Genomic DNA, 18,276 nt, shown 5'->3' on the forward strand with positions numbered 1-18,276 from the left:
TGCCTTCCATAATAACCAGAGTTCTCTAAGGTCTAAATTATGTAACCCACATTAATAAGCACTTAACTTACTATTGAAAATGACTATAATAGTCCCACTTACTATTATAAGTATCTCCTAAGAAGAGGACATCTCTGTAACAATATCCTTGAGTTTGTAGAACATGCCTCAACAAAAATAAACTTTTGTTGCTATTAGCTGATCAAATTAATCATTTAAAATCTAAAGGTCATGGCACTGCCATCTTGGTTTACAGAAGAATAAGTTTTTTATGTTCTTTTCTTTTACCCCTATGATCTTCACAAAATCATACCATTAGATGGCTGAAAAATGGTGGCAGAGTTCTTTTTGGCATGTCTGAAGTCCACAGGTGTGCTGAATACATGATTTTCTAGGTTGGTCCTGGACAAAATTATTTTTTATTGAGGTATAATTTACATACAATAGCATGCAGTGCACAGTTTGATGAGTTTGGGCAAAATTATGTTATCCTATCCTAGTCCAGGCTTAGAACATTTTCATCACCCAGAAAGTTCCCCTCATGCCCCAGCTTCCACAGACAGCCACAGATCTATTTTTTTTTTTTTTTTGTAAAAATCTAGAAGTAAAGTTGTCAGGTCACAGGAGGAAATACTGCCCCCCAAAAATCCCATTTTCTATTCAAATCAGAGAGTATGAAAGTTTCACACTCACTAACCCATTGTATTGTCAATCTTTTTGATTTAGCCATTCTAGTTGCTATAAAGTGGTATCTTGTTGTGGCTTACTCTGTTTTTCCCTGATTATTAATGATGTTGAGCATCTTTTCATGTACCTAGTAACCATTTGTATATTTTCTTTTGTCAAGTGTCCGTTCAAATATCTTACCTTATTTAATTGGGTTACTTGTCTTTTTATTATTGAGTTGTGATCCTGAGTGAATTTTAGGCCTAAATGAAATCAGCTTTAGTCCTAACCCCCAGCCCTTCATCATCCATAGTTTATCCTCTCTTTCCCTTCTAAGGAGAAATAGCTACTCTGAAGCATACTTGTCAAAGTGTTCATTTGCTCACTTATTCTGTAGGCATTTTACTGAGCACCTACTGAACTCCATGAATGTTAAGTATAAGACACAACTTATGCTTTTAAAGGAGTTACAGTCAGGGCGCCTGGGTGGCTCAGTTGGTTAAGCGTCTGCCTTCAGCTCAGGTCATGATCCCAGAGTCCTGGGATCGGGCCCCATGTTGGCTCCCTGCTCAGCGTGGAGTCTGCTTCTCCCTCTCCCTCTACCCCTCCTGCTCCCCCTGCTTGTGCTCTCTCTCTCTCTCTCACAAATAAATAAATAAAAATCTTTAAAAATAAATAAATAAAGAGGTTACAGTCAAATTTAGGAGAAATGCGTGTAAGTATAATATAAGTTTAATGTAAAAAGAGCCATAAGAGATATTTAGAGAATCAAGATACCATTTCTAGGTAGGGTGACCAGCAAAGGCCTCATTAAAGAAGGTGATATTTGACATGGGTTTCAGATGAGGGGTAGAATTGCAACAGACAGAGATGGAGTTATGAGAGAAAGAACAAAGGCAAGTCTATAGAAAAACATAGCATGTGTTCAAAGAATAGTAACAACAACAACAAAACATAACTTGGACCAAAGGATAGTGTTGGAAAAGTGTGTTGTGTTGAAATCCTATTGTAGGGAACATGGCCTGACTCAGGAAGTTAAGGATGGCTCACTGAAGAATTACCATGCAAATATTAGTAATAGTTATATAACCCATTACAGTTTGTGGCCCTCTTCAACACACCCCCATGCCTTCTTTCTTTCACCTTTGCCCACCCTCAGCCCTGACTGTCTTAGTCCTGGATACCTGTGACAGATTGCTGGGACTTAAAGTATTAGCCTTGTTTTCTCATATCAGTTGCTATGGGTTCTGACCTCTCCAACACTACTTCTCTCATATTTTTTGGCGATTTCACCCATATCAAGTCTCAATTACTTGTGGGGTGAAAGAAGAGAAATAAGATTGCATAGGGCCAAACAGCTGAGGCAAATATAATGTTATGTAGAAAGTTTTACTTGTGATTTTACAATTAATTAGAAGATTCTGGCAATAGGCTTACTGATTGGAGGGGTGAATCAACCTAGGATTAAAATTTTCAATAAATAACCTACAAACATAAGCACAAGAAGCAGTTTTTGGTGTGTACAATGAGGCACTCCAGTTCTCCCCAAGTAAGTATGGATGAGTGCTAAATTCTTTGACTCTTCTGAGATTTTTACTCTTGGGACAGATGGAAGGAAATAAGGTAGTTAAGGGTTTTCATTCTGACACACTATTTCTGCCAAGTCACTGAAATCCATTTTGTTAATTATGTTCTGCTTCTGAGTCTAGAGGAAATAAACACCTTAAAAGAAATTAGACTTTTCATTTCTCGCAGGTAGCACTGAGGTCAATCCTTTAGCCACTATGGTGGTGGTCATTTTGTAAGTGTGTTACGGAGGGAGAGAGGATTCAACACTGAGGACCAGGATAGGTTTGTGTTTAGCATCTGGCTATTGGCAATAAATTGCCATCATTCCCTCTTATTGTGTGATGGAGAGCCGACCTTACTGAATTACAGTATATGGATAGTTTTTCCTTGAAGAATCCATTAAGCTAGGATAGTAAACTCCATGAGATTTTGTAGGTCATGGAAGCTACAGACTTAAAAGAACTGTAATTATATAAACTTGAGAGGGAGAAAAAGAGGCTAACAATGATACCTGAGTTACAAAGCACAAAGACTTCAAGGAAAGATTAGTAATTTAAGATCATCTGAATCTTTGAACTAGCGTTTTTCTTATTAAGGGCAGCCATTTTTGAGCTTCAGCTGTGATCTAGGTTCTTTACAGATAGTAGATCACCTTGAGCCTTTTTAACTATTCAATGGCAAGTGTTATTATCCCTATTTAACCAATGAGAAACTGAGGTGCAGAGATGTTAGGTAAGTTCCTGAGGTCACCTGGCCATCAGTGATGGGTCTAGAAAGCAAACCCAGTAGTAACTAACCCAGAAACACCATCTCTTCCTAGCACACAAGGTTAAGCCCTCTCACGTGCAATTATTTTTGCATCTGTTGTTCTACAACTTTGCTAGATCATTTTCTTAAATTTCTGCTTAAAATGATCCAGGTCTTTAGCATCTTCCTCAGAAAAAAGCCAAAGTCCTCATAAATAGCACTCAAAGACCTTGCTGTAAGAGCCTCCTACCCATGACCTGTTCTCTGGTTTCATCTCCTACTTCTTTCCTCCTGCTGAGCCACACTTTCCTCCACTCTAGCCACACTGAACAGGTCCACTTAGGGGTTGTGCACTGTCTTCTCTAGATAGAAGGCTCTTTCCCCAGATATCCACGGGGTTTGCTCCTTCACCTCCTTCAAGTTTTTGCTTAAAAGTTATCTTCTCATTGAGGTCTTCCCTGAACACCCTATTTAAGTTTGCTAGCTGCCCACCACTCTTCCTCGTGCTTCCCTGCTCTGCGTTTCTCCATGATGCTTATTATTATCACCATTTGGATGTCTAATAGGCATCTCAAACTCAACCTGTCCAAAACTGGTATTTCTCTCCACACCTGCCTCACTTGCAGTCTTCCCCATCTCGGGAAATAACAACTCCATTCTTTTAGCTGCAGACCAGAAATCCCAGAGTTGTTCTTGACTCCCCTCTTTCCCACCCATATCCAATCCATGAAAAAAGTTCCACTGGCTCTACCTTTTAAATCTATACAAACTCCAACCATTCTCAGCATCTCCGGTGATCCCCCTCTGGTCCAAGGCACCATCCTCTCTATTGTTGGTCTCCTTGTTTCCACCCTTTGCTCTCTTTCATTTACCTTCAAAGCAAGAGCCAGATTGATCCTTTTAAAATAAGTCAGATTACACCATTCCTCTGAAGACTCTTGATCTCACGCTGATAAAATGACAAAGTCCTTCTGATGGCCTAAAAGGCACACGTGATCTGGCTCCCCATCATGTCTCTGACTTCTCCCACATTTCCTACTCCCCCACTGCCTCACCCCCCGCCACACTGGCCTCTTTGCTTCTTCAAACATAGCAGGTACACTCTTACCTCAGGGCCTCGGCACTAGCCAGTCTCTCTGCCTGCACTGTTCTTGCCTCAGATATCAACACGTTTCTCTCCCTCACCTCCTTTAGACCTCTGCTTTACTATCTCCTCCATGAGGCCTTTCCTGACACCCTCCCCAATTGCACCTCCACTTTTGAGCTCTTCTTTTCCTCTTCCCAGTATTCCTTTTCCCCATAGTATTTATTATTATTATCAAATATACTCTGTGTTTTACTTATTTTTATTAATTGTCCCTCTCTCCCCACTAGAATATAAGCATGAGAAGAGCAGGAATTTCTGCCTGTTTAGTTTACTGCTATGACCTTACTTAGCTCCTAGGACCATAGATCAATACATAGAAAGCAATCAATAAGTATTTGTTGAATAAATGCATATCATGTTTTTAAATTCTTATAATAAATCAGGGTCACTCTCTTGAACATATAACTTTTAAGCCCTTAAGGTATTTCTGAGTCAGTATTAATAAATTAAACTGCTTTTTAAGCAGTAAATTAATCTTTCTGTTTTAGATGCATTTCATCTACCAATTTGCAGATGTGACTACACATCTTTAATGGGTCAGCTTCTGCCTATTGACCTTTAGGGAAAAAAAAACCCCACATTTATTCACAAGCAAACACAAAAGAGACCTGCAATTGTTGCTGAAAAACACTGGCAAGCTAAGTAGTGCTTATTTCATTGCAATTGAATTCATCAAAGGTTCATCTTAAATAATAATGACAACACATCTCACAAAAATGGAAATTGTTCCAGTGTTTGGGGATATTAAGGGTATATAATTGCTGGAGGAGCAATTTGTTCTTCCTATGACATCGAATATCAATTGGCTCTTTTTTGTTTTCCTGGCATCATTCAAACTCAGTGATCTTCTTGCCCTGTATATAACCCTGCGGATCTCACTCTCTCCAAATTCATGTCCTGTTACTTTCATTAGACACTTAACTTGAGATGGTTCCCATGACCTAGACAATTAGGCTTCCAACTGTCTGCCAGGCTGAGCTCAGCTGCATTCTGTTTTGTAGGTAAATACTTGTTAGAGACAAATTCTCAGGAAGCTCAGTGCCCATCACTTGATGAGCCCTTTGTGGAAAGTGCTCAAGTCACTAAGAGGGCAGACCTCCAGCTTGTAGGTTTCCCTCCGTATGCCTGCACTCACAAATCATTTCGGATCCTTTTATTGCTTATGGCTACTCTCCATATTCTCTCACTCTGAAAACAAAATTTTTAATTCTACTATATTTTGAAAGTTTTATTTTAGAAAGGAAGGTACACTATTAATAAATCCTGGATTCAAAGTGGTCAAAAAAAAAAAGTGGGTGAATGAGGAAAGATACAGCTTCAAAGAACTTAAAGTGATCCCTGCCTGGTTGAGTTTGGGGCTTTCGTCAGACTGAGGCTCTTTCTCCCCATCAACTCCGGAGATGGGAAACTGTCTAGTTGTCTGGCTGACTCAGCACTCAATGAGTATTTGTTCTAAGCTCTTGCACAGATATACATGCTAAATGGAGTAATGATTAAGAGTGATACATTAAACCTAAGGTTTTATTTCCTCTCCCTCATAAGAGACCCCTAAAAAGATGGGAAAGGAATGTTTAATACACATAAATCCATAAGGACAGAGAGAGCAGATGAGGATACATGGGTGGTCTGGTGAGCTACAGAATTCTGAAAGAAACAAAACAGAGGGGAAGGAAGGTGAATGTAAGAGTAAGAGTACTAGTCACCAGAAGCATATATCTGGAGGTAGCTGCCTTGTCCTGCAGAACATCTGCTGGGCATGGGACAGGGATGTGATGGGCGTGGCATTTGGAAAGAATGAGACATGGGGCTAAAGACAGAAGGATTTATTGAAGGTCTACATCTGGAAATGTTACTCCACTGCCCTGTTCCTGCAAAATGCCAGCAGGCAAGATTACCTCCCCTCTAAGCTAGAGATTTAAAGTCTCTTTTCTGAAGAAGTTGAAAAACTCTAAAACAAAAGAGAGCTCCGTATTCTGGCATTTTAGGGTCCAACAGCATAACGGCCAACTCCCCCACACAATTGCCCTAAAGCAGAGTCTGCCCGTGGACAAGCTCCCAATCAGATTTTCAGTCTTGCTCTTAAGCCTGAACCTAGGATCACCAGCCAAAGAATGCTTATAACATGAAAGACTGAAACCAAGATAAACAAGGGGAATGGAAATAAGCCTGGAGGACTCAAACACATCTCAGAGAACAGAAGAGAACTTTTAACAAAGCCACCATTAGTGACCCGAGATAAATCTGGGAAGACATTTCTCACAGCAATAATGACAATAATGACAATAGATATTTATTGAGTACATACTGTCAACGATTGTTCAACAAACCCAAGATGAAGAAACTGATGCACAAAAGGGTTCAGTGACTGATAGTAAGTGCAGAAGCCAGGATTCAAATCCAGATAGTCAGAATTTAAAACCATTTCCGAACATTATGTGTGCTTCCTCAAATACGCTATAAAAAAGGAAGAGAAGGGTGGCGCAGTCGGTGAAGTGTCTGACTTTCGGTTTCAGCTTAGGTCCTGATCTCAGGGTCATGAGATTAAGGCCCATGTCGGACTCTGAGCTCAGCACAGAGTCTGCCTGAGATTCTCTCTCTCCCTCTGCCTCTTCCCCCACCACGAGCGCGTGTGTGTGTGCTCTCTCTCTCTCTCTCCATCTCAAATAAATAAATAAATCTTAAAAAAAAGGAAAACATGAAAGCTCTTCTTAAAATATATCTATGCATTTGACAATTATGTATTCAGAACCTTCTGTCTTTCAAGCACCAGTCTAGGTGCCAAAAATATGGCAGTGAACAGAACAGGCAGAGTCCCAGCTTTCATCAAACTAAAACTAAAAAATTCAAAGCCAGGCACAGACAGATGCTGCATGGTCTCACTTATATGCAGAATCTAAAACAGCTGAACTCATTGTAAGAGAGTAGATTCATTGTTGCCAGGCTTGAGGGGATGGGGAAATAGAGGGATATTGGTCAAAGGGTACAAAGTTTCAGTTATGCAGGATGAATAAGGTCCGAGGATCTAATGTACAGCATGGTGACTATAGTTAAAATACTATTTTGTATACTTGAAATTTGCTAAGAGAGTAGATCTTCAATGTTCTCACCATAAGAAAAAAAAAACAACTCTGTGAGGTGACAGGTATGTTCATTAGTTTCACAAGTTCATTGTGGGAATCATTTCAAAATGTACTCATCTATCAAAACACCACATTGGACACCATAAATCTATACAATTTTTATTTGTCAGTTATACCTCGATAAAGCTGGAAACAAAAATTTTTAATTAATTTTTTTAATTCAGTAGAAGAGATGGAAGATACAGTCAAGGAATTCTACCATTAGACTCAATACAAATAATAGGGAAGGGGCACCTGGCTGACTCAGTAGAGCATGTGACTCTTGATCTCAGGTTGTGAGTTTGAGCCCCACATTGGGTACAAAAATGACTTAAAGGGGCACTTGGGTGGCTCAGTTGGTTAAGCAACTGCCTTTGGCTCAGGTCATGATCCTGGAGTCCCAGGATCGAGTCCCATATGGGGCTCCCTGCTCAGCGGGGAGTCTGCTTCCCCCTCTGGCCCTCCCCCCTCTCATGCTCTCTCTCTCTTTCTCATTCTCTCTCTCTCTCAAATAAATAAAATAGTTTTTAAAAAACTACTTAAAAATAAAATCATAAAAAATAACAGGAAAAAATTACAAGCAGAAAATGAAGATAAGTCTGATGAATATAGGAAGTTCCTTTTTCACTTACTAGGAATTACAGAAAGGGAACAAAGAAAATAAGAGGAGTAAGTTATCCTGGAAACAATACCAAAAAGCTGTCCTAAAGCTGAAGAGCACAGCTCTCCAGACTGAAGGCTTCACCCCCACCCCCAGGGGCCAGCACAGTAAGTGCAAAAAGATCCATACCAAGGCATACCTTCATGAAATCTCACACCGGGAACAAAGAGAGTGCCATATAATCATTTCACAAAATATACATGTACCAAATCATCATGTTGTACACCTTAAACTTAGATGTGTTATACATCAATTATATCTCAGTAAAGCTGAAAATTAAAGAGAGAGAGAGAGTGTGTCATAAAAGCTGCCAGTGAGTAAAAACAAGTCAATGACCAAATAACAAGAACCTGTATCATATCAGTCCTACCAAAAGCAACAATGAGTGCTAGAATTCAATAGAGTAAAGCCTTTAGAATTCTGAAGAAACGCTCTTGCAACCCACAATTTTATAGCCAGGTAAAGTATCAACTGAATATAAGGGTAGAAAAAAGTCATTTTCAGACATGCAAGGTTGTAGAAAATATCTCATATATGCCTTTCTAAGAAATTACTCAAAAATGTGCTCCAGTGAAATGGAAAAAATCAAGAACATTACACAGGATTCAGGAAGAAATCCCCACTGGGGACAAGGAATACTCCACTAGGAAGCTTGAACTACATTGTGTAGACATTGGAGGAACCATGGCTTCAAGCTGGAAAGCAATACAATGAGATCCAAGTTTTAGAAAGAACATTCTGTCTTAAGTCTGAAGGTGGGTTCTAAGACCAATAAGGAAGTTTTGGCACAGCTCAGGTGAAATGTAATTCAGACCTAAACTAAGGTGGTAGCAATGAGAACCATGAAACTGACATATAAACAGCTAATCTAACATCTGGTTAGAGGGTGTAGTTCAGTTGCATCTTACTATAGATATGCATGGCATAAATGTAGGGCAAGAGCAAGAGAGACTCCATGGGAACACAAGTCCTAGAAGATGGTGGAGAGAAAATAGGACATAAACACCGGTAGGTTTGGAGGGAAGAATCATTCCATTAGGGATTTTTTGAGTGGAGAGGCAGTGCTACAACCATTTTCAAGTGTAAAGGAACTCCTACCTTCCTTTCTGATAGCAGCCAGACTGTCTGATTAAAATTGTCGATCTCTGCAAGAGAGGTTAAATCCCAAAAAAGGGCAAAAAGCAATTGTTCCCCTTGCCTGACTCTATAAAGTACCAAAGTAGCATGAGTGGAGCAGCCTGCATTAGGAAAGGGCAGCAGCTCAGGAGCACTTTAGGTTAACAGCAGGTCTAATGGATAGTTAGAGCTACATCAAGTGGCTTGCGCCAACAGGGAGTGAGATGGCTCCAGAGAGATTCCAGTTTGGGCTGTAAGTGGCCTGAGGCCCCTGGTATAGGCAAGGGCCAGATCTTCAGGACATTAAAGGGCATGGTGGGAAGAGTAAATGTTATTTATGGTACATTGGGAGGTCACTGAAAGGTTTTAAGCAGGAGAGTGACCTTACTCAACCCCTATATTACGTCTGACTACTCTGGCTACCGTGTGGAGGAGGCACTGGAAGGGAAGAAGGGTAGACAAGAAAGCTATTGCACCAAGAGATGATGTTAGCTTGGACTAGAGAGCTTATCCTCGAGATGCAATTACATGGATTTGGGGATTTGGGGGGAGATAAGTTTTGTTGTTGTTTTTCCCTAGATTAAATGGAATAGGTTGGGTGGGGATGGAAGATCAAAAGCTAAGTTTGGGATGGACCTGTTAAGTTGGCGTTGCCTATGAGGCATCCAGGATGAGATGTCAAATAAGCAATTGGATACACAAGTCAAGATCTGGCCTGGAGCTGTATTTTCCGGGTTCCTTGCTTCTGACTTGTGCTGAGATAAACCCCAAATTGGGCAAGAAAGGAATTGACATTCGTTGAACACCTACTATATGCCAAGTTCTCATTATGTTACAGATGTCTTACCGTAAGTTTTACACACATTTTCCAACACCTGCTTTTCTCCATGCCTGTCTAAGCACCCTCCCAATTCAGCCCCACTGGGACCCAACTGGAGGCCACCTGAGATATGCTTGTTACAGACACTCGGGACAAACCATGGAATCAGTTCCTCCCTCCCAGAGTCCTAATGAGTCCCTAGAGTATCGCCACACCTGGATCTGTGTTCAAAAAAGACTCCAGAGACCTGACGATAAGGGGTAGAGAAAAGCTCCTAGGGTACTGAACCTAACTAGAGATCCAAATTACAGTTATAGCTCCACCCTTGGTTTGCTGAATCCCTTTGGATATAACATGCCTCCTTTTCTTTGTCTTAGCCTTAACAAAAATGTTCTGAGAATTGAAGTGAGAGTCTAAATTACCTAGAGAGTATCTTAAGTAATGCAGATTCCTGGGCCCCACCATCAGAGAGTCTAATCCAGTTGGTTTGGGGTGTGGCTCAGGAGTCTGTATTGCAAGTAATTCCTGGACAAGAAACACTGATTTGCAGAGTGATAAATTCCCAGTTTTCACCAAATATCTGCCTCAATGCTATCCCCACCACTTGTAGCAGCTTTAAAATAAGGCCCAAAATTCTTTGACACTCCTCCCACTGTGAGATAGGTTCTATGTTCCCTGCCTTTAAATCTACAAGTTCTCTTAGGGCACCCCAGATGCTTCCTCTCAAAATACCCCCTCTCAGAACTTGACCACCATGAATGAGAAGCCCAAGTCCCATGGGAAGCCACATTAATAGTCCCAGCTGAGCTGAGCTTTGAGTCATCTCAGCTCTGGCCCAGATATGCAAGTGAAGGAGTCTGCAGATAATAGCAGCCCCAGTCACTGACTTGTCCCAGCCTTCAAGTCTCCCCAGCTGAGCCCCAGACACCACAGAACAGAGACAAGCCATCCCTGCCATGCCATGTTCAAATTCCTGACCCACAAAGGCTATGCTAATAATAAAAAGATTGTTGTTTGATGCCACTTAGTTTTGGGGTGTTTTGCCATTCAGTAAGTGGGATGGTCCCTACAGTATTCTCTCAAGAAATATCTATTAAAATGCAAACACAGTACTTGGAAGGATAAACTCTTTCAGATGAACACACGCAATCAGCGTATCCCAAAGACAGCAAAGGAGGGAAAATGAGCCAAGAGATGCTCTCTTGTTTCACTGACATGAAAGCATCACTGGGTAAAGAGACACATAAGTTGCTTTCAGAAAGCTGTGGCAACCCCTCGAAAACAGCATGGCTAAAAGAGAAAATGCTGCATCAAAAGGACAGAGGAGGCAGGAGAGCAACATTTAGCTTCATTTACTTCCCAACTGCATTTATGGCTGGCTCCAAACTCCCTCAGGTCTCAGCAAATACAGCAAAGTTGTTCATTTATGCCAGTTTCCCAAACATACTTGCTTAATATTAAAAAATCACCTGGGTTCACATAGTAATAAGCACCAAGGGTAATTCTTCCCACCAGGCAAGTTGGGGAAATGCTAAATTATAGAATTTTTAAAGTACATACAAAACAGACTAGCAAATGTGACACCCTTCCCTGAGAATCACTGTAGTAAGAATGGGGTGACTGTGAGAGCTTCATGTTTATAAAAAATGACTAGCAAATTCTAGCAGCCTTGAACCCTGAGAATGTAAATCCCAGCTAAGTCAAATTACAATGATATAAAGGAAGAAGCTGGAAATATTGGTGTTTTCTTGCTAATAAGATACTACTAATTATATTAAACATTTTTAAATGTAATTATTTTAAAAATGTGATTTTTTACAGTCAGTTAAGCATCGGACTCTTGATTTCGGCTCAGGTCATGACCTCAGGGTGGTGAGATCAAGGCCTGCATTGTCACTGGGCTCCATGCTCAGCAAGGAGTCTGCTTCTCTCTCTCTCTCCCTTTGCCCCTCCCCCCTAAAATAAATAAAATCTTTTAAAAAATAATAAAACATTATAAAATATATAAAATATAAGAATATTTAGTGAATATTTTAATTTATAAAATATAAAATGAGAGATATTAGGTTAAATATTCATGGTTTTATTCAAGCTATTATTCAATGCAAGTAAAAATGATGGAGCAAGACATATAATAACCTGGACTCCCTGGGACTGAGAAAAGAACAGGAAATGTCACACTGCAATGTGAATTAATTCTACCTTAGTAACTAACACTAATGTCTATGTCCCCAGCTTCACCACCCTCCTCATTGTTTTTGGAAGTATCTTGAATCTCACTTCTCAGATTATTAATCTAAATAATCTTAAATTATTAATATACATACTGGTGTTTTCTTTCCATGAAATACATATATAGCCTTCTAAAGAAACTCTGGGAGTTTCTTCTCAGTCATGAATTCACCATGTAACTGGTATGACTCCAAAATTCTGCATCATTAGAAGAGTTCCATGATACCAGTTTTGGTCCATATCAGTGAACAGCTTATTAATCCCAAATCCCTAGTCCCCAAAGAGACTGAGAGCAATTCAGTCCCCTTTAAGCCTATTCAAATATATTTCTTTTGCCTCTGGAGACCCTTTAGTAGTTATATGGTGTAATTGTCTGGAGTAAAATTGATATCTGTCTCTGATTCCAAGAGTTTGCATTTATTGCAATGAATAAAATAAAATGTCTGCTGTTATTTCTATCGATGTATACTGGAATTCTAAGTAATAAAAATGGGGAGTCCCTGGTAACATATCAACTGAGAAGCCAAATATCTCTCCTTAGACCAGTGGCAGTATCTAAAGAACTGAGTCTATGTTCAAGAGCAGAAAGGAGCAAGCCCCTATTAATCTCAGGCCCGCTTGACCTTCTGGTCAAGAAGTAGAAGGCTCTGGCTGCTCACCAGCTCTGTGTTCTCTCCTTTCCAGGGACGTCTCTTACACCAGCGTCACTGCCCTGCCATCCAAAGGCCTAGAGCACCTGAAGGAATTGATAGCAAGAAACACGTGGACTCTAAAGAAGCTTCCACTTTCCTTGAGTTTCCTTCACCTCACACGGGCTGACCTTTCTTATCCGAGCCACTGCTGTGCTTTTAAGAATCAGAAGAAAATCAGAGGGTAAATGGCAGGTGTCTGGAATAAGCGACAAGAGGTGTTGGTAGAATTTTAAGTAATTTCTGGGTTTGGGGAAGGTTTGTGGTTTGAAAGCCAGGTGGAAAGAGCTGAAGCATCCATAAGAAACATGAACTCCATAGGACACAATGCCCCTGCAGACTCAAAGTGACTGCGGATGAGAAGACTGACGTCTCCGGATCACAGCAGGGAGGTGTGGAGGTCATGTAGAATCTTGCAGAGATTATACTACGTGATTCCTAGTCTCCAGATTCAACACATATTAGGTCCTGCAACACATATTAGATGACACAACTATGAGGACAAATTTAGCAACACAAGCAATTAAGACTTTGCAAAGGTCACAGCTTACTGGTTACCTGTGTGTGGGCTTTGGACTCAGCTGGCTTTGTACCCAAGGTCTGCCATTTTCTAGTTGTGTTATTCCAGCCTACTTACTTGACTTCCCTGAGCCTCTGTGAATGGAGATTGTAATGCTATCATTCACAGAGGTTTTGAGAAGATTAAATGAGAAACTGAATAGAAAATACCTATTGCAATGACCTGGAATATTTTAAATTCTCAATAAATATCAGCTGTGTTGTGAATTATTTTATTACCCTTGCAAGCTGCAAGGGAGGGACAGACTTCTTCTCTCCATGCTTTCTCTGCATCTTGTCTTCACCTACACTTTTACTCTGCTTTATTCCCCCCTTGTGTCTCGTGTAATCCCGTTGTCCTAACACCACCTTCATTTCTCATTTATTCACTTCTTCTCAGTGTCTAATCAATATCTACTGGCTGACTCATATTTGCAGTCAGAAATAAACTGAAATCTAGTTGTGGGGCAGAAGCAAAAGGGAAAGCGGAATGGCTGTGCAAAGTCCAGTATGGGCCTAACACCTGCCAAAAGCCAGACATCGGGTATGGGGGTGGCGATAGCAGGCTTGATACTGACGCCATGTGGCCCTGGCTAGGAAAGGACCAGGGACGGGTGGGAGGCTAGAGTGGCCTTCAAGGGCAGGGCCCAGATTTCTCATTAACCCCCAGACAGGTTGGAATAGGTAGTCCACTGGGCATTTTAATCAGAGCACAACAGATAAGTCAACAAAAAATCCTTTGTGATTTCAGTACGGTGGGCTAGTGAAAACTAAATCTCACTTCCATGAGTATGCCTGCATGATAGCATCCATTTATTTGTTCGATAAATATTTACTGAGCACCTACTATGTGCTTGGCACTGTCCTATCCCATAGCAATGACTAGGTCGGACAAGAGCCCTCTCGCATTTTGTTTACATTCTAGTAGGGGAAGTCAGAAAATAAGCAAGCAAATAAGAAGATATCAGATATTACTATAAAAGAAATAAACATAAGGTAGGACAATTTATTTAGGGAGATGAGGGAAGGCTTTCTGAGAAAAGGACACTTGAGTGGGGTGGGGGGGCTACAGGAAATGATGTAGGAGAAGAGGCCTGACTAGATCACGTAAAATCTTGTCAAATCATGTAGATCATAGTAAGTATTCCATACACTTTGCTGAGTGTTATGGGAACTGTTAGGGGTTTTCAGCAAGCAGTGACTTATTTCTGTTGCCTTGCAGAATCCTTGAGTCCTTAATGTGTAATGAGAGCAGTATTCGGAGCCTACGTCAGAGAAAATCTGTGAGTGTTTTGAATGGCCCCTTTGACCAGGAGTACGAGGAGTATCTGGGTGACAGCCATGCTGGGTACAAGGACAACTTCAAGTTCCAGGATACCCACAGCAACTCTCATTATTATGTCTTCTTTGAAGAACAAGAAGATGAGATCCTTGGTTTTGGCCAGGAGCTAAAAAACCCACAGGAAGAGACCCTACAGGCCTTTGATAGCCATTATGACTACACTGTGTGCGGGGGCAATGAAGACATGGTGTGTACTCCCAAGTCAGATGAGTTCAATCCCTGTGAAGACATAATGGGCTACAAGTTCCTGAGAATCGTGGTGTGGTTTGTTAGTCTGCTGGCTCTCCTGGGCAATGTCTTTGTCCTGATCATCCTCCTCACCAGCCACTACAAACTCACTGTCCCACGCTTTCTCATGTGCAACTTGGCCTTTGCAGATTTCTGCATGGGGATGTATCTGCTCCTCATCGCCTCCGTAGACCTCTACACTCATTCTGAGTACTACAACCATGCCATTGACTGGCAGACAGGCCCTGGGTGCAACACAGCTGGTTTCTTCACTGTCTTTGCCAGTGAATTGTCAGTGTATACACTGACAGTCATCACCCTGGAGCGCTGGTATGCCATTACCTTCGCCATGCGCCTGGACCGGAAAATCCGCCTCAGGCATGCATATGCCATCATGTTTGGGGGCTGGGTTTGCTGCTTCCTGCTTGCCCTGCTCCCTTTGGTGGGAATAAGCAGCTATGCCAAGGTCAGCATCTGCCTGCCCATGGACACTGAGACACCTCTTGCCCTGGCATATATTATCCTTGTTCTATTGCTCAACATAGTTGCCTTTATCATTGTCTGCTCCTGTTACGTGAAGATCTACATCACAGTCCGAAATCCCCAGTACAACCCAGGGGACAAAGACACCAAAATTGCCAAAAGGATGGCTGTGTTGATCTTCACTGACTTCATGTGCATGGCCCCAATCTCATTCTATGCTTTGTCAGCACTGATGAACAAGCCTCTCATCACCGTTACCAACTCCAAAATCTTGCTGGTTCTCTTCTATCCACTTAACTCCTGTGCCAATCCATTTCTCTATGCTATTTTCACGAAGGCCTTTCAGAGGGATGTATTTATCCTGCTTAGCAAGTTTGGCATCTGTAAACGCCAGGCCCAGGCATACCGGGGCCAGAGGGTTTCTCCAAAGAACAGCACTGGCATTCAGGTCCAAAAGGTTACCCGGGACATGAGGCAAAGTCTCCCCAACATGCAGGATGACTATGAACTGCTTGAAAACTCCCACCTAACCCCAAATAAGCAGGGCCAAATCCCAAAAGAGTATAACCAAACAGTTTTGTAAGCTGACCCTACACTACTCACAGTGGTAGGGGGACTTTTAAAAGGCTGGTTTCTTGAACATGTATTCCAAACCCATTACATACACAAGACAGCTGACCTAACCCTTGTGCAGGTGATGTTTCATGGGGCAAAAGTTCATCTTTGGAGAGGGGATAGCATTGCCACCTAATCATTACCTCCCAGAAGGAAGAGAGGTTACCAGCACGTCTGAATCCCAGGTGATATCAAAATAACTGACACTTTCTAAAGAAAACTTGCTTGACGCTAACCACAGTGACAACATTGTGTAAGATGCTCAACAGAGATCAACTGAACCAGATCAACACTGAGCTTCTCACTTGTAGATAGCGTTTCATACTATAAAGATTCAGCAAATGGCAAATGCTATTAACTTAGCTGGTGACCACAATATAAAATTAGCCCCATGTTGGCGTGGTCCCCCTTCATGTTCCTGGATACAACCAAAGACAATGTGAATTCCTCAAAACTGAAAAGTCGAACAGGATACATGCATGGAGCAGCTATTATGAGGTGAAGGAGGGGAAAGGCTTAGCTTTGAGTTGTTTTTTTCAGACTCTGAAACTATTAATCATCTCTTCACAAGGATCTACCTGATGTGACCCCACTATTATGTGTTGCCTGGAAAAAAAAAACTGGCAAGATTTCAGCTTATGTGGCTGAGCGAACTAAGAATTGTTCTTCTTGGCTGGTCTCTTAGCAGAAAAGACATGAACTCTAGAACGATATCTAAGTAGCAGCAAGTGGGAATTATGAGCAGAGCACACTAAATCACCCATTGATTAATAAAGCAGGCTGGACACAAGGTAACTGTTGGCCCTTGGGCAAATCACGGGGCCACTTCTAAGTCTAGAAATGAAAGAGCTTGATGGCCTCTTCCAGTTTTAAAACTCTATGTATATCCCTTTCCCTTAAAACATGTTTCCATGACCAAAAAGTAAAGCACTAAGAAAGAAGAATCTGTTTTTCCTATCTTGTAGGACCGCCATCTTTTTCTCTTTGGAGCCTAGACATATGACCCAGGAAATTTCTTCTTTGCTTATTTTCTGGTTATGATGTCTCAACCATATTGAGCTGGATCTGAATCACTCATTGAATTACTAGATCTACACAGCTACAATTATCAGGCCAAAAAGAGATTGGTATTCATATAAGAGATTAAAATGTGGTTTTGCAAATTCTGGTTATTCAGAGTTACTACAATTACTACTTCACTATGAAGATTCACTCGAAAACATTTAACTTGTCTTCAGGGATTTGTTTCTTTACTTATTTGTTTCCAACCCACAGTAGGTACTAAAGCTATCAAACACTCAAGGAAAGCAATACTAAAGTTATCAAGAGAAGTTTCTTCTCTCTGACACTACTAGCTCTTTCCAACCTGTTGATCATCAGACATAATTTCTATTCCCCAACAGTGCTCCCTTACTTAAAATGGTTAGGATCAATCTTTATCCATAGACGAACTCTCCAGATTTTCTGTCAAAACAGTCCCTTAATTTCATCCCAACCAGAGATGGATTTGCTTCTCAGTGCTCACGAAGCACACCAAGGAATTCGAAGCTTTTGTTGTGTTAAGTCTGTGGAGTAGGGTTAGTGGGCCCAATGGGCCCCCAGAGATGGTCCCCCTGACTCCCCTAGGATCTCCCCATAGCAATACCCATTTCTGATTATCACTGAGACTTGGACATCTTCATAGAAATATTATACACAGTTGAAATCATGACTTATCTACCAATTCACTTGTAACTAATGAAACTAAACAGTTGTGTTACCTTTTGACATGTGTTTCTCACCTGTGACCTTTTGAAATAGTACATCCTGATAAATAATGTGTTTTATCTTGAGTAGTTGAAATAACACTTTGGAAACAGTCCTAGAAAAGTAACTTCAACACAATTTTATTACTAAAATTTGCATTCAAACATGAAATAAATTTTCTTCCTATGAAATGATTGTGCTGAGTCTGATAGTAATGCTTTTCTAATTTGTGGGCTTCTTTTAGGGTCACCTTTATCTGTGTTACAACTCAAGACAGGAAAAAAACAATTGGCAAATTTGCTACTGAATTCATATTAGTAAATAAATTGTTGACTATTGATAACTTAAGTATAAAATTGTATCTTGATTATAAATGGTCTTTATGTGAAAAACTTACTCATGATTAGTTGAATTATGATCCATTGACTGGCAGTGATAGCTAAGAGAAAAAATATGATTAGTATTGACATTAGGAATTTAAATAGTGCTCTAATGAAGATGATAAATCTATAATACTTGGTCAGAGTTAAATTTATCT

At 40.8% G+C, this 18,276-nt stretch overlaps 1 protein-coding gene across 3 annotated transcripts in view; it reads left to right on the forward strand.

Annotated features, from left to right (window-relative positions):
* Positions 1 to 17,918, forward strand: part of TSHR (thyroid stimulating hormone receptor) — a 174,319-nt gene extending 156,401 nt beyond the window's left edge. For all 3 annotated transcript variants that reach the window (XM_025870463.2, XM_073895677.1, XM_073895676.1), the window contains 2 exons: positions 12,762 to 12,950; positions 14,547 to 17,918. In XM_025870463.2, the coding sequence (XP_025726248.1) occupies positions 12,762 to 12,950; positions 14,547 to 15,960 (1,603 nt within the window). In that variant the 3' untranslated portion in view covers positions 15,961 to 17,918. The remainder of the gene's footprint in view (positions 1 to 12,761; positions 12,951 to 14,546) is intronic.
* The last annotated feature ends 358 nt before the right edge of the window (positions 17,919 to 18,276 follow it).

This window comes from Callorhinus ursinus, unplaced genomic scaffold (genome assembly GCF_003265705.2).
Source record: "Callorhinus ursinus isolate GAN/ISIS: 27379988/994484 unplaced genomic scaffold, GSC_fseal_2.0 scaffold8, whole genome shotgun sequence".
Lineage (NCBI taxonomy): Eukaryota > Metazoa > Chordata > Mammalia > Carnivora > Otariidae > Callorhinus > Callorhinus ursinus.